At 40.7% G+C, this 23372-nt stretch overlaps 2 protein-coding genes across 3 annotated transcripts in view; one reads left to right on the top strand and one right to left on the bottom strand.

The window, feature by feature from the left end:
- Window positions 1–1576, top strand: part of Frmd5 (FERM domain containing 5) — a 370855-nt gene extending 369279 nt beyond the window's left edge. The window contains exon 15 of the mRNA XM_008849087.3: window positions 323–1576. Coding sequence (XP_008847309.1) covers window positions 323–397 — 75 coding nt within the window. The 3' untranslated portion in view covers window positions 398–1576. The remainder of the gene's footprint in view (window positions 1–322) is intronic.
- Window positions 1577–6999: 5423 nt separating this feature from the next.
- The window catches only part of Wdr76 (WD repeat domain 76), a 41115-nt gene continuing 24742 nt past the window's right edge, over window positions 7000–23372 (bottom strand). The window contains exons 9-13 of one of the 2 annotated variants that reach the window (XM_008849054.3): window positions 22307–22465; window positions 20076–20293; window positions 19209–19361; window positions 16237–16290; window positions 7000–7703 (exon numbers count right to left, since the gene is read on the bottom strand). In XM_008849054.3, coding sequence (XP_008847276.1) covers window positions 7451–7703; window positions 16237–16290; window positions 19209–19361; window positions 20076–20293; window positions 22307–22465 — 837 coding nt within the window. In that variant the 3' untranslated portion in view covers window positions 7000–7450. The remainder of the gene's footprint in view (window positions 7704–16236; window positions 16291–19208; window positions 19362–20075; window positions 20294–22306; window positions 22466–23372) is intronic. The other variant, XM_029554033.1, reaches the window with a different exon arrangement.

Here is a 23372-nt window from a genome sequence, read left to right as displayed (position 1 = left end):
GTATTCAAATAAAAATAACTTATTTTACTATTACTGATTATTGCAGTAGTGTCACCTAGCAACAGGACACTAGTCGAAGTCTAAAGAGTTGTCCTCTGTACTCTACAGCTTTCTTACTGTTGTCCCTGGGTTCCAGGAGACTCATCATGGCAGCCTCACAGGGCAGGCCAGGGCTGTGGCTCACAGGATTGTTTAGATTTTCTTGCCAGACAGAACATTTTAAAAAGTAAACATCCATGTAGAATGATTAAATAGAAAAATTGCTTCTTCTGATGGTCTGAGTTGGATTTTCTTTTCCTTTTGTTTTCTTAAATCTGAGCAGAGTGGGCATCTGAAGGGACCACGGCTACAGCAGCAGCCGCTGCAGGGGTGGGGTAAGTCTGTCCCCTTAGACTAGAGCCCAGTGGGCATCACTATAGGTTTTAATGATTTGTTTCTTTCTGAAGAACCTCAAGACTCTTCTAGTGCTTGGGGATGTTAATGCAGTCAGTGCAGTAGTACCACAGATTACTGTCCACAATGTCCGACCATGCAGTTACAGACACCTGTGCTGTTACCTGAGAGCCTATGAGATGCAGGGAGCAGTGCTTATTTTGTACAGAGTGTCCCCTCCAAAAAAGACTATTTCAATTTCTATTTTAAGAGCAAAATGTCATTTTCTTATATCTTCATATTTTGTTTTTACTTTATGGACTAAGAAAATAGAACCTGATGAACTAAAAGATGCAAGAATGAAACGATCTCTCAGGAAAGCACTGAGAAATAGAATTCCAAGAACAACAAACAGCCTTGGAAGGGACTGGGAAAAGGATTTATTTAAACAGAATTTCTAAGAGATGCCTACAGAAGACAGAAGGTGAACACGGCAGAGACTAACACTTAGCTGTAGAAATGCCGCCCCTAGGGTCATCCTCTGCCTCTGAAAAACACCTGCCATCAGCTCACAGATATACAGGTACACCAGGGGAGTGTGAGTCCCTAGGCCCAGACTCTGCACTTCTTAAAAACGATCACACAGAAAATACTGTTTTCATCTCAGGGAGAGATTTCTCAGTCATCTGAGGTCCAAGGACATAGTTAAGACAGTCAGTGAGCAAACTCCCAGGACAGGGACAGTAGTAGGGCAGTTGCATCAAGGATGCTGAAGAGCCCCAAATGCAGAACAGATTGAGTCGTGGTAGATTTGGGGTCCTGTTCTGCTGCCTGAGGTGGCAGAACCATGCCCATGTGCAGAATATAAGCAACCATGGGAAAACCAGTTGGGATGGCAGCGAAGACATTTACATAATTTAAAGAAAGATGCCCTTACTATCTAGACCAGAGGTCAAACTTCTCCTGAAGTGCCAGGCAGTAATTTGTCATTTATTATTTTGGTTTTGTTGCCCATACTCTGCCATCACAGCACCCCACAGATAATGCATGCATGAAAGAACATGGCTGTCTGTTCCAAGAAAACTACAGAATCTGACAGGATAGCGTTGGGATATAGCTCTATCAGTAGAGTACTAGCCTTGCATGCATGAGGCCCTGGATTTGATCCCCAGCACTGCATAAAACCAAGTGTGGTAGCACATGCCTATAGTCCCAGCACTCAGGAGGTGAAGGCAGGAGGATTGGAAGTTCAAAGTCATCCTCAACTATACAGTGCGTTCAAAGCCATCCTATGATGCATGAGACCTGTCTCAAGCCCCTGCCTCCCCCTCCAAAAAAAAATCCTTAAAAGTTAAGTACACTGAAATTGGCCAACAGTCCATAATAAGCAAACTCTGATCTAGGCAATACAACTTACTGATATGTTAGTAAAAGAGGATCAGCTCCAATTCCTGTCACTTATGAGAGACCCAAGACCATTTCCCAATGGGGGCTTTACCGGGTGCTCCAACAACCAACCAGCAGAGACATGTCGTCTGATGTGAAGATGTGCAAGGTCAAGTACTGGGACATTCAACTACGGTAACTCTAAGAATGGATGCAGGCCTACCTAAGCATTTCCATACCAGCAATAATTTGGGCAGAATCAAAAATATAATTACCACATGACAGGACAAACTGAGGGAGATCCTAGTAAAGATTAGGGATCACTTAAAACCAACTAGCCACTGCCACTTGCCAACTGCATAACAAAGGCTTCATTTAGCACAGGACTAATGTGACGGTATTCCCAGAGGTGAAATGGCTGTCAGGAAACCGGGATCTCTACCGTCTTATGCAACATAGCAGATTACCTTTTAGTGTAGTGCTCCTACCTCAGTTTGTAGAACACGGTGTCTATGCAGTGAGTGGTAGCCTCACCTCTGACCTTTCATAGCCACACTAGAGACAGGCCGTCTGCCATTGCCTGGTGTGTTTCTCGTGTCTAGAGTTCTAACAATGCAGTAGTCTATACCATTTCCAACATATGAACTGAAACCTTAAGGTTGTTTTTTTTTCTGAGGCTTATCCCAGAAAATATGGACAGAAAAGTTTCCTTCAATTTGGTTCTCAAATAATCCTTGAATAACAACTCCCTTTTATTGGTAACTAGTGTTTTTCAGTATTTCCCCATAGTTTAAAAATATTCAAGTTTTCAATCTGGTTTTAACTGTGTGTCTCTCATTTCCTCTCAAACTTATTTTATCTTACTGTAGAAAAAGCAATGATTTGCATCATGTTACCTTTCAGAGGAAATAACTTACTAGGTGTACTCCAACCCTTCGCCGACGCCATAAAACTATTCATTAAAGAACCATTAAAACCTTTAACCGCATCAAAGAATAGTGTACTGCATCTTTAAGCAGTAGGGGTAAACTACCTACAAATGTGAAATTCTTAGCTTCATTAAGAAATATATAGTTAACTTTTTGTGTGCCAAAAACTCTTTATGTTTTCCTTCAAAGCAATGTATCTTTTTCTACATATGCAGTATGTAGTTAGCATAAAATCATTGGTGCCATGAAGATTATTTTTAAACTTAAATAAATATTTAAATACCTTAAAAGAGTGGATTTCTTTTTTTGTTTTTAACTTGTAACTAGTCTCTATCAAAAGTTACCAACACAGATCAAAGAGCACAGGAGGATTTACATGACTGATTACTGGCCACAGAGTCATATCAAACCACATTTTCCTTATGTTTATCATTGTCCCAGACCAAAACAAATAGTTAGAAACTGCGATGCTATTAATGTGAAATAATTTATTTATATATTTTTAGTTTATGTGTATTTTGCCTGCACTATTTGCCTGCACTAAGTGTGAGGACCTAAAGGCCCCACCTTGCAGAGGTCAGAGGAAGTTACTGGGGTGTGTCCTGACTTGTTTTAAAAGTCTGAAGGATACTTCCACACTGCTGAGGAGTGCATGATCAGTGCATGACCACCCTTAAGATACACCCTGGGGGGGGGATTTCCAGGTGCCTTTATAAGCTCTGTAACACCTGCAATAAATGAGTCCCTGCTTGACTAGGCTCCCCATTGTATCTGAGTGTCCCCGGTACTGGGGGCAGCATGGGCTGGCGAACGGCACACTTACTCATCCCCAATCATCACTGTGCAGGGGTCACTGGTTCGAACCCCCAGCACTAAGTGCATGTAATGCCCAGAGGCCAGAAGAGTGTCCAATCCTCTGGAACTGGAGTTACAGGTGGTTGTTAGCTGCCATGTGGATACTAGGAACTGAACCCGGGTCCTCTGCAAGAATAGCCAGTCCCCTTAACCACTGAACTATTTCTCTGTACCCAATGTAAAATAATTTTAGAGGTGATTTGCACCATGTTTTGTTGTTTTTTATTAAAGGTTTATTATTTATTTGTGGATGTGCATGTATGCACAGGTGCCCATGGAGATCAGAAGAGCATGTTAGATCCCTTGGAGCTGGAGTTACAGGTGGTTGTGAGTTGCCATGTGAGTGGTGGGAATTGTTCTCAGGTCCTCTACAAAAACAGTAAGTGCTCTTAACTGCTAAGCCATCTCTCCAGCCCTTGCACCATGTTTTTCTAATGAAAACCAAGATGGTTAAGAGCTTTTCCCAAAGTTACTTGATAGAACTTTACTGGCTGAGGATTTAAATACATGGATTTGCAGCCCAAGAATTGCCTATGCAGCTAGAGAACTCCTTTTACAAAAACTCTTCTATGAAAGTAAGGTCAAAGGTCAGAATACAAATACAGAACTTAAGTAACCGAGTTTCCATTCATTCTTAATCATTTGTGTTCATTCCTAGTCTGCCCAAGTCTCTGTCCACCAAAAATGAGGCCTGTTCCTTCATAAAGTCATGTAATAAAAAGCTGGGCACCTTAAAGACAACAATTCCACAGTGGAATTCTGCACTTTATGTACTTAGGAGACACAACAAGCCAAACTTACGTCAAAGTTTATCCCAAACAGAAGGGGCCATCATAATAACATGAATAATTAAGAACCATACAGCTAGCCAGGCGCTCCCTACATTTGGGAGGCAGAGGCAAAAGGATCTCTTGTGATCCACGCCAGTGTGGTCTACATAGTGAGTTCCAGGCCAGCTGGGACTACAGGGAGATCCTGTTTCAAAAAAAAAAAAAAAAAAAAAAGAAAGAACCACATTGCTGTGAGTCTCTAGAAGTGCTTCACTACAGATTCCAATTTAAGACTGTCCTAAAGGAGCAACTTCCCTTCATTACTATCTCAGTTTACAACTACCCCCATTATAAAGTTTATCACCAAGGAGCCAATCCCAGCTCCTCTTCTCTTCCTGCATTGCCTCAGGAATACCTAACTGCATTAAGTGAAAGAGGGTTAAAAACAGCAATTTGTGAAGCCACAGGGCAAGAGAAATCAAGTGAGAAGCATCAAGAACCTGCTCCAGCCTGGCGTGGTGGCGCATGCCTTTAATCCCAGCACTTGGGAGGCAGAGGCAGGCAGGTCTTTGTGAGTTCAAGGCCAGCCTGGTCTACATAGCAAGTTCCAGGACAGCTGGGGCTACAGGGAGACCCTGTCTCAAAAAGAACCCAAAGCTCAAGCCACAGTACTAACTTGATTGGGAGTTGTTTTCAGTATCTTCAAAGGAGTAATTTCCATAGAATGAACTGGTCTATGATCTTTGAGATTAACTGGTACAGAACAGGAAAAGTAAGCCCAAAGCCTGCCTTTCCTGTTTTCTGAACAAAGCTCACATTCACTTAGCTTTACTGCTTCATAAATGAGTGTTTCCATCATACTTACAGTCCCTCTGTATCATCTAGAAAACTCAGAACTCTCACTTTCTTATGAATATACATAATCTATTAATAAACCAAACCTCAAAACACTTAGATCTTAATTATGAAGAAAATTACTCAGCACTTGGGGAACACAAATTGGTCTGGATGGGCCTTAAAAAAGAAAGAGGAGATGAAGTTGGGTGTATAGGGAGGTAGGGATGGACCCAGGAGGAGGTGGGGGAGAAGAGGCGAATATGATCAAAACACATTGTATGAAATTCTCAATTAATAAAAATATTGTTTAAAAAGAGGAAAATTACTCAGAAATAAATTATTCTTTAAGGAAAATATCATCACTTTATTTCTGTAACATACAATTTTGAGAGTGTTTCTTCTTACAATTCAAACATACTGCCTAAGCTGTTGACAAGTCTTTCAGTAATACTTTGGCAATGAACAACAATGGAAAAGCTTGGATACATGTCACCTGTAACACCAGCCACTGATTTCCATAACAGGGACACTGAACTTTCCATAACTTGTGAAAAGAAAATAGTTTCAGAAAGAAATATCAAATGTGATTACATTTTATAATATGTAAATCAGAATGAATGTACTCACTGAACAGGAACAGATAAGGGTGTCTGGCACACTCTAGAGCAGTAGCTTTAACTTCCAATAAAAAATATATCAGAATATATATAAACAAATGCATCTGAAACTAAATGTTATAAAAACAACATTCTAATTATACATTATGCATTCGGAGACAGGGTCTCCCTGTAGCCCCTGGTCTGGAACTCCATACATACACCAAGCTGTCCTGGATCTCATAGAGATCCACCTGCCTCTGTCTCCTGAGTGCTGGAATTAAAGGCGTGCACCACCATTGTCTGGCTGTTCTGTGCTTTATTAATTTGGGGGCAAGGAAAAGTAGAACAGGTTGGAGCCCAGGTTGGCCTTAAACTTACTATGTAGTAAGGCTCACCTTGAACTCTGGATCTTCCATACCTTTCAAGTGCTAAAATAACAAGCATGTGCCACCATACCTGGCCTCTTACAATAGACTTAGATGACCTTCAGGACCTATTCCAGTGTGAGAAATACTGACCCCACACAACAAAATAAACCACAGATCTGTATATCACTATCACAGCAAAATCAGTATGTCACCAAAAACTAATACTGATCATTCAAAGCTTTATAACTAATGTTAGAATTTCTCACTGGGTATGGCGACTCATGCCTTTAATCCCAGCACTCCAGAAACAGATCTCTGTGAGGCCAGCCTGGTCTACATAGCCAATTCCAGGCTAGCCAGGGCTACATAGTGAGACTCTACCAAAAAAATAAAATAAACAAACACGGTTTTCTCAACATACAGTCTGAATAAAAGTGGTAAGGGGACTGGAGGGTAGCTCAGTGGTTAAAAACACTTTATAAGCCAGGTGTAGTTACACATGTACCCCACTTAGGAGGCAGAGATGGGCGGGTATCTTTAAGTTCAAGGCCAGTTTGGTCTATATAATGAGTTCCAGGTCAGCTGAGGCTACAGGGAGACGCTGTCTCAAAAAGACAAAAAAAAAAAAAAGGAATACTTTCTACTCTTCCAGAGAACCCCAATTCAGTTCCAGCACCCACATCAGGTTGACTATAAACTGCCTGTAACTCCAGCTCCAGGGGATCTGACATCCTCTTCTGGTCTCCTTGGGCACTTGCTCTCTCTCTCTGGCCTCCTTGGGTCTCTCTCTCTCTCTCATCTCCAGAGGTTCCAGCACCCTCTCCTGGCATCCACATGTACTGTACCCACATGCATACACTCCCCCAGCACACACACACACACACACACACACACACACACACACACGTAAATAAAAAGTAAAAATAATTTTATTTAAAAGGTGCTAAAAGACGCTGAAGTACAGCGATACATACCTGAAATCCCAGCACTTGGGAGGTAGAGCAGGAGGCTCAGGAGTTCAAGGTTATTCTTGGCTACATAGTGAGTTTGAGGCCAACTTGGGCTCCATATAATCTTGTCTCAAAACAAACAAAAAGTGCTGAATGCATCCCAGCCTCTGCTTCAATTCCTTCCTCATCCTCCAAAACAGCCTCCAAGTTTCTCCCTTATGAACAGACGTTCTACATTACTCTTACTAATCAAGCAATCTTAAACTGGCTAAATTTAACAGATTACTGAACAGACACACTCAGCTAAGTGAATCACCAGGTTCCTTAAGCCGGAGAACAATTTGAACAAATAGGTAAACCTACCCCAGAAACTCAGCAACTTTCTTAATTCATAAACACATGTAACCTCCCACTGGAATTACCTCCAGCCAGAATATACCGAGTAGGATGCATAACATTGAGGGAACACACAGACATTAGACACTCTCCAAAAAAAGAATGCACATTCTTTCCTGTCTCGTGGAAGACATCTACCCGCCGTGGATGGGCCATGCTGCCAACTATGAAGCAATCTTCTTGTTTAGGATCCCACACAGCTTGGAACCTTGTTAGCCATCTCCCAGTGATAGTGTTGTGCCTAGTAAGAGGAAAAAAACATTTTTTGAAGTGTTAAATAAGTCAAGGTAGTATTGTGCAGAAGGTAGAAACAGAAATTCAGTGGAGAAACAATATCTATCAGGTATACAGCACCTCCACAATTTATGCAGTGCTGGGAATCGAACTGAGGGCTTCATGCATGCTAGGCAGGTACTCTCTACCAACTGAGCTACATCCCCAGCTCTAAAGCCCTAAAATGATATCATTTCTTGCTCATTGTTCATAAATAATTCAATGAACAAGGAAGCTTTTTTTCCTAAGCACATCAGAAGAGAAGCAGCACTAAAAATAAGAACTCTATAATCTAGATCATTTCTTACTAACCCTAACCAGTTCCCCTATTTGTATTCTCCTGATAACCAAACCTGAGACCATTTTACATTACATACAAATTTTAAATCAAAAGTACATTTAAAGCTCAGAGAAAGTCACAAGAACCAGAAAAACATCTGGAGACCAATGACGATGAAAACTCAGCATGCAGAGCTTATGGGAGGCCCTGGAAGCAACACTAAAGTAAGGTCTATATGGGCAATGCTTACACTAAGATCTCAGACCAGTAACCTAGCTCTGGCTGGGCAAGGCAGCACACACCTGTCATCCCAGCTCTCAGGAGGTGGAGGAAGTAGGATGAGAATTTCAAGGCCAATCTCAGCTACATACTAAGTTAGAAGCCACCTTCAACCACTTGAGACTAGAAAGAGGGAAAAAAGAAAAAAGAAAAGAAAATGCCTAACTCTAACCTAAAGAACTTGAAAAGCAAGAAATGCTGCCAAAAGTTAGCAAGAGGCCAGTGAGATGGCTCTGTGGATAAAGGCCTGAGAACCTGAGTTTGAGCCTCAGGACCCACGTAGTAGGAGATAACCTACTCCCACAAGTTGTCTTCTGACGTCCACATGCACCATTGCACATGTGTACAGACACACACATACACACAAAATGTTTTTTAAAAGATTAACCCAGAGCTAGTGACATGGCTCAGTGGTTAAGAGCACTGAATGCTCTTGCAGAAGACCTGGGTTCAAATCCCAGCATCCATATGGTGACTAACAATCACCCATAACTCCAGTTCCAGCGAATCCAACACCCTCTTCTGGCTCTACAGGCACTGCACAACATAGGTGCACCTACATGCATGCAGGTATGACACTCATACATATAAAATAAAAATAAAGTTTCAGCTGGGCATGGTGGCACACGCCTTTAATCTCAGCACTCAGAGACAGAGGCAGGCAGATCTCTGAGTTCAAGGCCGCTTGATCTACATAGTGAGTTTCAGGACAGCTGGGGCTACAGGGAGACCCTGTCTCAAAAAGACCAATAAATAAATTAAATAATAAATAAATAAATAAATAAGTTTTAAAAAAAAAGATTAACACAGACACCAATAAAATTCAGAATAGAAACAAAAATCAAGTGAAGGTGTATTTTCTGAAAAGATCAAAACTGACAAACCATTAGCTAGAATAAGAAAGAAAATTTGAACTAAAGTCAAGTCAAAGTACACCATTACAACTGATGCTACAGAAACAAAATGATGCTACAAATTTGGGGACTTGGGAACCGCTCAAGTGATGGTGCTTATTGCACAAGTGTGAGGACCAGATCAGATCTCTAGCACCCACACAAATGCCAGACAGGCATGGTGACTAGCCTGTGATCTCAGCACTCAGGTAGAGACAGGACCCCAGGAGCAGCAAGCTAGCTTGCCGGACTAGCCAGATCAGTGAGCTTAAGATTCCACTGAGAGACCCGCCTCAACAAAGTGGAAAGTGACCAAGGCAGACACCTGACATCAACCTCTGGCCTACACTCACACGCACAAACCCACACACACGAATATACATAAATGCATGCATACCACACATACATATGCACAAGAAAAATGATTTTAAGAAAATACTATGAACAATTATCTTCAAACAAACTGAATAAGCTAGAAGAAACAAATTCCTAGAAGTACAACCTGCCAAGACTTACCCTGAAGAAATAAAAAATATAAATGCATCTTATAAATAGTAAGGAGACGGCAGGGGGGCGGGGAGACAGAGAGAGAGAGGTATATTGATTTGGGAAGAAGTTTCTATAATGTTAGTTTTCATTTTCGTTTTGTTTTTAGACAAGATCTCACTCTGTAGTCTGGAACTTACCATGTAGCCCAATTCAACCTTGAAGTTGTGTCAATCCTCCTGCCTCATCCTCCTAAATGCTGGGACTATAGGTATGCACCTCAATACCCAGCTTCCTAATGAAAACTGACAGAACACGCCTCACCAAGGGCTGGAGATGTGATTCAACTGGCAGAGTGCTTGCCTAGCACACACAAAGCCCTGGGTACTTTCTTGTACTCTCCAGATACTCTCCTGTACTGCCAAAATGGTGATGGTAGCACATACCTGTGATCCCAGCACTAGGAAGGTAGAGGCAGGAGGGTCAAGAGTTCAAGGTCAGGGGGCTGAAAAAATGCTGAGGTTAAGAGCACTGGCTGCTCTTGCAGAGGACCAGGATTCAGTTCCCAGCACCCACATGGCAGCTAACAACCATCTAAAACTCTTGTTCCAGGGGATTGATGCCAGCTTCTTACCTCTGCAAGCATTGCACAGCATGGGTGCATTTTATACATGCAGGCAATATACTCATAAACATAAAATAAAAATAACAAAATATTTTCTATAAAAAAGAGGTCAAGGTCAGCAATTAAGAGCACTGGCTGTTCTTGCAGAGGCCCTGGCATTCACAGGGTGGCCAACAACAGTCCATAACACAGTTCCAGGGAATCTGACACCCTCTTCTGGCCTCCATGGTCATTGCATACATGGGTGCATTTACTTGCATGCAGGCAAAACACTCATACACATAAAATAAAAATAAATCAATCAAAAAAAAAATTCTCTTTATGTTCAGAGTCTTCCTTGGCTACAAAGCCAAATTCCAGGTCAGCCCAGGATAATGAAACCACTGCCTTAAAAAAAATCCTCAGAAAAATATTAACAAACCAAACTCAACAGCACAGTAAAAGATTATACACCAAAACCCAGTAGCAAGGATGGTTCACCAGAACAAAAGCAATCAATATAGAACATCATGTTAACAAAATGAAGGACAAGAAGCACATGAACAGCACAACTAATACTGTAAAACCATTTGACAAAATTTAATAAACTTTATGGTAAAAGCACTCAACAATCTAGGCACAGGAGACTATCTCAGCACAATGAAGGCCATATATGAAAAGCCCACAGTACACACCTTTAATCCCAGCACTCGGGAGGCAGAGGCAGGTGGATCTCTATGTAGCCTGGTCTACATAGTGAGTTCTAGGCCATCTGAGGCTACTGGGAGACCTGTCTCAAAAAGACCAAAAAAATAAATAAAAAATAATAGAAGCTGGGCGTGGTGGCGCATGCCTGTGGTACCAGCACTTGGGAAGCAGAGGCAGGTGGATTTCTGAGTTCAAGGCCAGCCTAGTTTACGTAATGAGTTCCAGGACAGCTGGGGCTACAGGGAAACCCTGTCTCAAAAAAAAATAGAGACTGTAAGTTTTTCTTCTAAGATCAAGAACAAGGTGAGGATGTCCTCTCATCACATCTATTCAACACAGTATCAGACATCAAAGCCAAAGCAATTCAACAGAAAATAAAAGTAATTATCTGTATGCAGATGACATGATCTTGCTTGTAAAAACAAAACAGAAGATGCTACACATAAAGAAACAAACAAAAAACCTCTACCTAATGGAGGGGGCAGGGTTTGGAGAAATGGTTCAGTGGTTAAGAGTGTGTAGTGCTCTTGCAGAGGACCCGCACTAAGGTAAGGCAACTCATCACTGCCAGTAGCTCCAGCTTCAGGGCATCTAACACCTATTTCTGACCTGTGTAGGCACTCTGCTCACATGCATGCGCGCGCATGCACACACACACTCACACTCACATATACTCATAATTTAAAATAAAAATAATGGGAGGCTGGAGAAATGGCTCAGTGGTTAAGAGCATTGGCTGCTCTTTAAGAGAACCTAGGTTCAGTTCCCAGCACTCACATAGTGGCTAACAACCATCTGTAACACAGTTCCAGGAGATCTGACTCCTTCTTCTGGCCACCATGGACATTGCATGCATGGGTGCACTTACATACATGCAGGCAAAACACTCCTACACATAAAATAAAAATAAATAATTTTTTTTAAATAATGTAGAGGCTGGAGAGATGGCTCAGCAGTTAAGAGCACTGGCTGCTCTTGCAGAGGACCCAGGTTTGGTTCCTAGCATCCACATGGTAACAGACAATTGTCCATAACTCCAGTTCTAAGGAATCTAGAAGATCCTGGGTTTAACCGCCAGTAACACACACACACACACACACACACACACACACACACACACACACACTCTGGTACACTCACATACTTGTTCATACACACAAAATAAAATAAATCTTCTGAAAAAATAAAAATAAGGTGGAGGACAATAGAGGAAGACACCTGACATCACCTCTCTGGCCTCCAAGCATATAAGCACGGGTGTGCACACACCTGCACTCACGCGCGCACGAACACACGTGCACACACAAAAAAAGAGAGCAAAGATAGACATCCTGTGTTTATGACTTAAGATTTGATAATAATGCTAGGTGTACATCACCACACCTGGCCACAATATCTGATTTTTATTTTAGCCATGGTTATTATGCAGATAAAATAAAATTGTAATCAGTATATATTGATTTAGAACCAGTTTTAGAAGGGAATCCTTATCAAAATCTACGTATATAACATTAAATTTTATAGCTTGCCAGGCTTAGTGACACATGCCTTTAATCCCAGTACTTGGAGGCAGATGCAGGTGAATTTCTATGAGATTGGGGCCAGTCTAGTTGCCATACTGAGTTCCAGGTTAGCTGGGGCTACAGGGAGACCCTGACTCAAAAAGACACACACACCCCCAAAAAATTTATAGCTTGATAAAATCTTTATCTTACGACTCTAATGAATGTTGTTTTATAGAAACTATTAGCATTTTAAGGTCTTATGAAATACTTAATAGATCCAAAGACATCATTTTAATAAGTTTCAAGATGTTCAGAGTCCTAAGTTTATAAGGCAGTATGTATTTACCAGAATTTTAACGTATTACCAAAATACATTTATAGATATGCACATGTGCCAAAAGTAAAATTATTTTAGCACATAATAAAAATGAATAAAAAAAGATTTAATAATGCTAAAATATCCATGCTACCCAAAGGAATCTACAAATTCAGTGAAATCCCAATGATTTTTTTTTTTCTTTTTTGCAGAAACAGAAACAAAAACCTTAAATTTCATATTGAAGCTCAAACAACCAAAAATCATCTTGGGGAAAAAGAAAAAATAGGGACCTCATACTTCCTGATTTCAGACATGATACAGTTAAGTGTTAGATATCAAAATAAAAAAATGAACAAATAAGATTACCAACCGAAAAGTCTTCACAACAAAGTAAATAATCAGCAGACAACAGAATGAAGAGACCCTACAGAATGGGAGAACATATCTACAATCTGACAATGATAATATCAAAACATACAAGGCACTCAGCAGTGAGATGGCTAAGTGTGTAAACGTGATTGCTATGCAAGTCTGACAACCTGAATTCAATCCCCTGGACCTACAATGGAAGGAGAGAACTGACTCTCAAAAGTTGTTCTCTGACCTCTACATAGGTGCCAAGGCACATGTAAACATACGCACGTACACGCACGCACACACACACGCTACATAAAATCAAATATATATGTATGTGTGTTTTGGCATTTGAAAACTTCAACAACCAAAAAATGGTCAAATTCACTGGGTATGGTAGCCCATACCTTTAACCCAGCACTCAGAAGGCAGAGAGAGGAGGACCTCTGTGAGTTCCAGGCTAGCCTGGCCTACATAGTGAGTTCCAAGCCAGCTAGGGCCACATATTGAGACCCTGTCTCAACAATAAAAGAGGGGGAGGATTATACTTATTTATAGTTTTTGTGTCTTTAGTTTTTTGTGAACTGTTCTATACTGTTTTTAAAAAGGATCAAGATGAGCATGGTAGCCCATGCCTTTAATTCCAGCACTCAGGAGGCAGAGGCAGGCAGATCTCTGTGAATTCAAGTCCAGCCTGGTATATGAAGAGAGTTTTAGGCCAATTGGGGCTACAGAGACATCCTGTCTCAAAAAAAAAAAAAAAAAAAAAAAAAAAAAAGAGGACCAAGAATCAAGAGATTTTAGGCCAGTGGCCTACCCCTAAAAAGCTCAGCGTTATTATCAGAAAAAGAAATTAGTATCGCAATGCAGGCCATCAAGATGACTCAGTGGGCAAAAGCTCCAACAGAGCAAGCCTGGCTCCAGAACCAATGGTAGAAGGAGAGAACCAACTACTGAAAGTTGTTCTCTAACCTCCTAACCTTCACACATGTGAAGATGCACCTTAACACACACATCATATACACACATGCACACATATACACACAAAATAAACAAAATAATTTTTTAAACTATTTTATCATTTTTATGTGCATGAGTGTATTTCCCACATGTAGTTAAGTGCACCCATGTCATGCAATGCCTGAGGAGGTCAGAAGGTAGTGTTGGATCCCCTGGAACTGGAGCTACAGACAGCTGTTAGCTGACATTGGGTGCTGGGAACTGAACCTGGGTCCTCTGGAAGAGTAGTTAGTGCTCTTAACTGCTGAGTCATCTCCAGCCCCAATTTTTAAAGATTTCTTCAGGTTTTTTTTTAATGTATAAATGTGTGTGCTTGAGTGTATATATGTAGACCACATGTATGCTGACGGTTGTGAGCTGCCATGTGGGTGCTCAGAGGGTTCAAAGGACCAGGGTTCAGTTCCCAGCACCTACATGGTGGCTAACAACTCTAAGTCCAGTTCCAGGAGATCTGAAGCCCTCTTCTGGCCTTAGTGGGCATTGCATAAATAGGTAAACATACATACAGGCGAAGCATTAATATGCATAGTTTTTAATTAATGTATTAGTGGGCTGGAGAGTGGGCTCAGTGTTTAAGAGGACATGCTGCTTTTGCAAAGGACCTGGATTCTGTTCCTAGCACCCACATGGCAGCTCTGTCACCCTCTTCTGGCCTCCTTGAGCATTATACAACACACCAGGTATATGTGTGTGTATATATATATATATATATATATATACACATATATACACATATATATACACATATATATATATGAGCAAAATACTTCTACACCTAAAAATAAAACTTAAATTTTTAAATTAATAAAAAAAGAGAAGATAAACCAAGGCCAGGTGTGGTGGCACACACCTTTAATCTCAGCCTCAGGAGGCAGAGGCAGATAGATCTCTGTGACGGTAGCCAGCCTGGTCTAGATAATGATATCCTGTAGAGTTGCAGCTATAAGGAGACCATGTCTCAACACAAAACAAAAGAGTTGGTAGAATTCAGCTGTGAATCCCTATAGTTCTGAGCTTTTCTTTGTGGGAAGACTTTTAATTACTGTTTCAATCTCACTGCTTGTTATGAATCTATGTAATTGTTATGTCTTCTGACTTTAATTTTGGAAGGCCATATGCATTTAGAATTTCATGCATTTCTTCTAAGTTTTCTAACCCTTTGAAATACAGGTTTTCAAAGTATTCCCTAATGATCTTTTGGACTTATTTGGAATCTATTAAGAAAACTCCCTTTTCAGCTTCAATTTTATTAATTTGGGTCTTATTTTGACTAGCAGTTTATCAATCTTGCTCATCTTTTTTTTAAAAAAAACAACTCTTCGATTCTATGCATTGTTCTATGTCTTTATTTCTTGAATTTCTGCCCTAAGCTTTATTACTTTTTTGCCTGTTTTTCTAGAACTTTGAGGGATATCACTAAATTATTTATTTGCAATTGCTCAGGTTTTTTGTTGCTGGGTTTTTTTGGGGGGCGGGGATATTCTGGTTTTGGTCTTTTTGAGACAGGGTCTCCCTATATCCCCAGCTGGCCTAGAATTTACCATGTAGACCAGATGGGCTACAACCTCACAGATATCTACCTGCCTCTGGCTCCTGAGGCTGAGATTAAAGGTATGGCTTGGAGTAAAGTTTTATATATAAAACATATTCAAGGCAGCAGATTCAAGAGGGCAATCAAAAACAGGAAATAGAAAAGTAGGGAAGACACCTAAGCCCAGAATAAACAGACACAATTTGAGCTCCCAACAACCTTATTAACAAGTAGCCAGGGTTTCTCGCGTCACAATGACATCATTAATCTTAACCAAAAAAGCCCTTTACCTGCAGAGAACAGGTACTGGCTAAAAGAGATTGAACATCTTTACAGATACTGAAAACCTGAAAGCAAGAGCTCATCTGCACAGATACTAGAAAGCTGGGGCACTGACACAAGACAGTAGAGAAACTAGGACCACTATCTCCCCTTGACAAGCTTGCCTAACATATGCCTTCCAAATACTGCTACTATCCATAGCAATCAGGGACCCAGGTTATTTGGTATATGGAGTCCTACCTGATGGTAGTGAGGAGAGGAATCTGGGAGGATATACAACTGCTGTCAAAGACTCTGCAAAATAAAGATTGAGAACACAGTTACAAAGTCTATAATTCATCCTCCAGTTTTTTCTGAAACAATTATTAGTATGTTTAAGATGATTAGCTTGCCAGGCATGGTGGCACACACCTTTAATCCCAACACTTAGGAGGGAGAGGCAGGCAGATCTCTGAGTTTGAGGCCAGCCTGGTCTTCATAGCAAGTTCCAGGCCAGCTGTGGCTACAGGAAACCCTGTCTCAAAAAAAAAAAAAGATAGTCATGGGCTCATAGTAAGAAATATAATTGTTATGTGATGAATCAGTTTCTAACCTCAGATGCCATCTTTAACAAAAGGTGTGGCATTACCATGCCACATTAGTTTACCTGAATAAACAACCTGACTCTTTAGTTACAAAAGTGGGCACAAACTCAGAGGGTACCCATTCCCCCAGATGTCTCCTGGAAGTGTGCTGCTGAGTACTTCATCATACTTTAATCAAATCTGTTTCTACAGCATCAATTCTGAGGAACCACAAGCTTGGGTCTACCATTTTCTTAGACAATTTTGCCCTTTTGTTACTAGGCCTGAAACATCTTATATACACAATGTCAAACATTCTTCTCAGTCTTCAATGTTTTCAATGAAGATGCACTACCTTTCAGCACTTTGAGTTGTTAATTCTCAAGCACACCTACTTTTGTTCACTATCTTTGGGTGGGGCAGCAAACTGAGGTTCCCAGGTATCAAGGTTAGGTGCCCAGGTTATAAGAGCACATGGCTCACTGAGTTTGTTTGCAGCCGTTTTTTAGTTGTAAGGCTAATTAAAAGTCATTAGTCTAGATTCTGTCCATTTTATAAAAGTAATTCCTACAAAAAGTTACAAGGAATATTTAAAAATCCAGTCCATATTATAGCTTAGTGTGGACATATTTAAACACTGTTGCTCTAAATTTTGTGCTTTTTTGTTTGGTTGGGAGCTTTTTTGTTTCTCTGTTCTTCTTTGAGACAGGGTCTCCCTATAGCCCCAGCTGGCCTGGAATTCACCATGTAGACCAGGCTGGCCTTGAACTCACAGAGATCTGCCTGCTTTTGCCTCTTGAGTGCTGGGATTAAAGGCATGCACCACCTCGCTCGGCTCAATTTTATACTTTTGGAACAATATCTCACTATATATGCTAGGCTGGCCTAGAACCAGCAATCGTGCCTCAGCCTCCTGAGTGCAGGGATTATGGTCAGGCACCACCACATTAGCTTAATATGCACATCCTAAAGTGATAATCTGGCATCTAAAACTGTATTTAAGTTAACAATATGTGATATACATAAGGGCTATGGTATAAAAATGCACAAAAGATCTAAAGTTCACTCATGTACGAAAGCAATTTCCTTCTGACTCTTCCACTGATAGCCTGAGAGTGTCATTTCCAAGATGCTGAAGAGACTAAGACTGGTAAGCACACAAGTAGAAAAGTCCAAAAACCTCTACTGGTACCACCATAGAAGGAAACCAACCTCATCACTGCCTCCCTTTCTCCTGTGCCTAGGTGATCCAGTGCAACCTCTTGGCACTACAGCTTCTTACCTAGTTGGATTACTAGGAAATTAAATTACTAATGGTTAATGTAGTAAGCACACACTATAGAGTATAAGTGAGTAAAATGTAATAAATAGGTATTCTTAAGATAGGAAGCTACCTGAGTGGAAAGGGTATACAAGGCTGCCATTCCCTCATGAAAAACTCTTACTTCATCTCCTAGTATTGCTCACAGACTTTGTTAGAAACTAAGTAGACACCTGCCACACCCACAGACCATGTATTTGCCCACACATGAGTTCAAGTAGAAATTAGGTGCATCAAGAACCAGAGTTACAGTATACATTCAGTAGGTTTTCATTGAATGAATGAATTCCAATTCTCAAAAAAAAAAAAAAAACCTGGCAATTCTAAACAAAATCAGGCACTCTTCTAGAGAACAAAATCATTTTCCCCTGTAGTTGCAGTAACAGTCTTCACATATTTCTTTTTCCCTAGAGATATATGAGTCTTGCTATGCTGACCAGCTGGTCTCAAGGGATTCCCCCTGCATCAATTGCAAAAAATCAGGACTGCAGGCTTCTCCACATCTTTTCAAATTGACAGCATTTTCTGATTTTTAATACAACTGATTTTTGTCTTTTTTTTTTTTCAGAACTGAGGATCGAACCCAGGGCTTGCCTAGCAAGCGCTCTACCACTGAGCTAAATCCCCAACCCCAGTACAACTGATTTTTAAATCAGTGTTTAGGAAGTAGCTACAGAAAGATACCAAAGCTTAAGCCTTAGACTCATACCAACTAGTTTGTGCAGAAGCCTAATTTTTGCTGTTTTCTGCTTGAAGTCAGCAGCCTAGCAACTTCCATTCAATTTACTTTTAGGGTAAACTCCACTTTCCCCAAAGGGCTTCTCCCACCTGGTACATCCCTACAATCCAGCACTAGATTGGCTGAGACAGGAGGATCACAAGTTCAAGACCAACCTGGGATACACAATGAGACCCTGTCTCAAAGAAGTAGGGGGGAGAAAGGGGGAAAAAAAGAGGGGAGGGATAGAAAAAGAGGTAGGGAAGGGGGAGGGGGAGAAAGAAGGAGAGAGATTCTTCTTCAAATTATCTCCTTTCCCAGACACTACTGGGATTTCAGGGCTCCTTCACTACTGAAATGAAATCTTGACCATCAACTCCCCAGAATAGCTATAATCTTTTCCAATCTCAAGAACTCCCCAGAATCCCAAAACTGCTGAGATGCCATTAAGTTTAGGCAACTGGTTTTTAGGACCCTAGATCTGACTACAAAACAGCAACACTAGTGATTCAGTAGGAACAGTAGTAAACAAAATATTTAGTTAACTGACAAAGTAGCTGCAGACTCTAAATTTAGATTCTCCTAAAACCACCTTTCTGTCTTAGTTTACCTCAGCTTACAGTCAGCACATGTGGTGACCACTCTGTTACCAGTAACAGGTGAAAAATAGGCTGAAGCAATGCTCTTTGTATGTTCAGTCAAAGAAATCAAAGGCTGGCTTCCCCTGGAATTCAAGTGTCTGGCATCATAAATGTGAACATCCCTGCAATGAGGAAGAAATTGTCAGTGCATGCAGTGAGCCTATGAAACGGCCAAACACAAGGTAGACTCTCATACTTGCTACATGCAAAAACATTTTTAAGTATTTTATTATTTTTATTTTATGTGTATGAGTGTATTGTCTGCATGTATGTAAATGCACCTGTGTCATGCAATGCCAGCAGAAGTCAGAAAAGAGTGTTCAATTTCCTGGAACTAGAGTTACAGATAGCTGTTAGCTGGGTGCTGGGAACTGAACCCTGGTCTTCTGCCAGGAGTGGTCAGTGCTTTTAACTGCTGAGCCATGTCTCCAGCTCCTCTATTACAATTTAAAAGTTTCTTCTTATAAAAGAAGTAAATGCATATAATACCAAGGAAAATAATGTGCATTCTTTCAATAGTTTCACTATTTATTAAATCTGAAACAATTCCTCATTAAAATTCCTATCTGTGTGGGAATGAAAATTTGGCCTTTGTGTATCACAAAAGTCTGAGAAACCAAATTAAACCATATATCCATGACATGAAAAGAACTCAACTATAAAATTTTTGGAAGAACATACCTCAATCTGGGCATGTTGGCACACACTTATAATCCCAGCCCTTGGAAAGCTGAGGCAGGAGGATCAAACCAGCTTGGCCTACAAGGTGAGTTTCATGCCAGGCGGGGTACCAAGTGGAACAACCAAAAAACTGTAAGAAGAAAATAAAGGCATACCTCAATCCTGCAGTGATGAAATACTGTCTGAGCATGGGGTGGACGTGAACAGTTCTTATTTTTTTCATAGAAGAATTAAAAATATTCTCATAAGAATTTCCAGGTGTTCGTCTATCGACCAGTGACAAATGTCCATCCCAGTGTCCCACTAGTAAAGTGGAACCATCTTCTGTCAAGAAGTCAAAGGAGGAAAAGCTACTTCTTTCATTTCTATATACCTAGGGATATAAATACAGTAAGCTTAAAGACACTGAGGCTGAGGAGACAGCTCAGCTGGCAAAAGTACTAGCCACACAAGTTGGGTGGGTGCTAGGAATTCAAACTCGAGTCCTAGTATTTTACCACTGAGCCATCCCCCTAGTTCCTACAAGTTGCTCTTTCACTAAGGACCTCTCAAAAAAGTTTCATTTGTCTAAACCATTCTAAGTCTCAAAAAAATTATAATTGGTATTTTAAAAGTTTCCCTCAGATGATACTATTAAATAGTAGATATTTTAGTGGTAAACTATAAGCAATAGGATCCAAAGTCTCTGTCCCACCAGAGGCTAAATGGATTAGAAAAACTCCACACAACTATTTCTCTTCTTCCTCTTCTTCCTCCTCCTCCTCCTCTTTTTTACAGTGTTGGAGATTGAACACAGAGCTGCTTTTAGGCAAGCACTATACCACCGAGCTAAACCCCCACACTTCAGCTATTCTCAGAGAGGAATAAACTTAATCTGACTAGCATGGGCTAAATAGTACAGGAAAAGGCCTTATCCTCAAAAGATGTTCACAAACTGAGCCCAAGATATTCCAAATAAACCTCCTTGGGTATCTGTTTCTTTCCAGAGTACACATGACCATGAATATCTACTGTCAATTCTAACTTCAACAGATCCAAACAACTAAACTAATCTCTTCACAAACATCATGTGTTAAAACTGGGCTGGGGGGTGGGGGGATGGGAGGTAGTGGGAGTGGGACATTAATTCAATTGGCAGTGTTTGCCTGAGATGACCAAATCCCTGAGCTCCATCCCAAGCATTGCATAAACCAGGCATCATGATGCACATCTATACAATCACAGCATTCAGGGGAAGGAGGCAGGAGAACCAGAAATTTAAGATTATCCTTGGATACATAGGGAAATAGAGACTGGCTAGGATATATGAGACTTTCTAAATAAATTTTTTTTAATAAATTTGGGATATCAGCGGTAGATCACTTGTCTAACATAGTCATTGGCACTGGGTTCAATCTCTAGCATCAAAAAAGTAATTAGCAGGCGGGCGTGCTCATGCACGCCTTTAATCCCAGCACTCGGGAGGCAGAGGCAGGTGGATCTCTGTGAGTTCAAGCCCAGCCTGGTCTACATAGTGAGTTCCAGGCCAGCTGGGGCTACAGGGAGACCCTGTCTCAAAAAGACAAAAAAAAAAGTAATAGCCAGGTGTGATGGCACATGCCTTTAATCCCAGCACTCAAGAAGTAGAAGCAGTTTCTGGTCTACATAGTAAGTTCTAGGCCCTGTGGCTATAGGGAAACCCTGTCTCAAAAAGACAAAGATGAAGACGAAGATGATGAAGATGACAACAATGAAGAAAGAGGAGGAGGAAGAAGAGGAGGGAGGAGAGGAAGGAGAGGAAGAAGAGGAAGAGGAGGAGGAAGGGGAGAGGAAGAGAAGTTGTTGAAATGAAATCTTAGCTCTTAGCTGGAAGACTATGGAGTGATTAACCACATTTTGTAGCTTATGTGCTTATGTGTTATGGTACAGACTAAATGTTTCAAGTATATATTACATGATGAATGTCTATGAACATAAATATAATATCCCAGTATTTTTCCTCAAATGACTATGTACAAGGCTTAAGCCTAAAAACAGAAAAGTAACATTATTTAAATAAAACTTGTTTGTGGGGGCTAGAGAGATGGCTCAGCAGTTAATAGCACTGGCTGCTCTTGCAGAGGACCTGAGTTTAGTTCCCATCACCCACATTACAGCTAACAACAATCTGTAACTCCAGTTCTGGAGATACAATGCCCTATTCTGGCCTCTGTGGGCATTGCATGACATGGGTGTACTTACTTATAAAGATGACACAACTAGTAATAATTGGTCTGAAGCTTGAACTTAGTCCCTAACCTGTACCACATTTCTCTCAATCTGACTGATAAAATAATCACTCATGTGACATTTAATAAAGAATCCAGGATATCATCTGATGTCAGATTGTAAACACATTAACATTTACCTCTTCAAAAACAGCACTGGAAAAGTCCCCACACCGTAAAGTGCCGTCATAGCTCAGTGACAGTAGGTGGGCTGGATGGGCAGGTGAGAAGTAAAGAGAGCCAACAGGCTGACTATGGGGATAAAAAACATATATCCCATTTTCTTTATATTGTTGAGTCTGGAAGAGAATTTGGGGTGAAGACAAAACTGGTGAAAAGTATTAAGTGTTGCTATGTCTTCATACGATTTAAGTATTTACAGCAGAATTGTATTAAGCCTTTGCTTAATCAGAACGTGAAACTTTTTAAAAAAATTTTTAATATATTGTGTGTACATGTGCATGCACGTTAATGCCATGACACCCACATGAAGGTCAGAGGACTTGTGGGAGCTGGTTCTCTCCTTCCACCATATAGATCCCAAGAATCACACTCAGGTCATCAGGTTTGACAGAAAACACTTTTAACCCCCTGAGCCATCTCACCAACCCAAAACCAGGAACTTTATAATGACTTTTTTTCTAATTTTCAGTTCAACAATAGTAAGTCACATTATTTTCACATTTCCAGTTTTTTGCAACTAACAAACTTGTTTCTTTATATCAGAGGGGAGAAAAAAACAACCAAAAAGACCCCACTGCTTCTGCAACATGGAATGGCATGCACCTATGGGGTGGGGGGTTTAAGGCTAGCCTAGGCAACACAGGAAGACCTCAAAAGAAAAAAAAAAATCCCAGTACTCCAGAAGCAGAACAGGCAAGCTGACCTTGTCTACATAGCAAGTTCTAGGCCAATCAGTGCTAAAAATTGAAGGTGAGGGGCTGGAGATTACTCAGTGGTTAAAAGCAAATGCTGCTCTTACAGAAGACCTGGGTTCAGTTCCTAGCACCCACATAGTGGCTCACAACAGTAACTCCAGTTCCAGAGAATCTAACACCCTATTTTGGTCTCCAAAGGCACCAGGCATGCACATAGTGCACATACATACATGTTGGCAAAACATCCATACACACTAAATTTTTTTTTAATAAATAAATCTTTAAAAAAAAAAAAAAAGAGGGGGGCGGGAGAGAGGGCCAAGAGTTT

The sequence above is a fragment of the Nannospalax galili genome, unplaced genomic scaffold (genome assembly GCF_000622305.1).
Source record: "Nannospalax galili isolate Female #2095 unplaced genomic scaffold, S.galili_v1.0 scaffold732, whole genome shotgun sequence".
NCBI classification, from domain to species: domain Eukaryota; kingdom Metazoa; phylum Chordata; class Mammalia; order Rodentia; family Spalacidae; genus Nannospalax; species Nannospalax galili.
The sequence above is the reverse complement of the archived record's forward strand: the minus strand, read 5'-3'. Positions and strand labels throughout refer to the sequence as shown.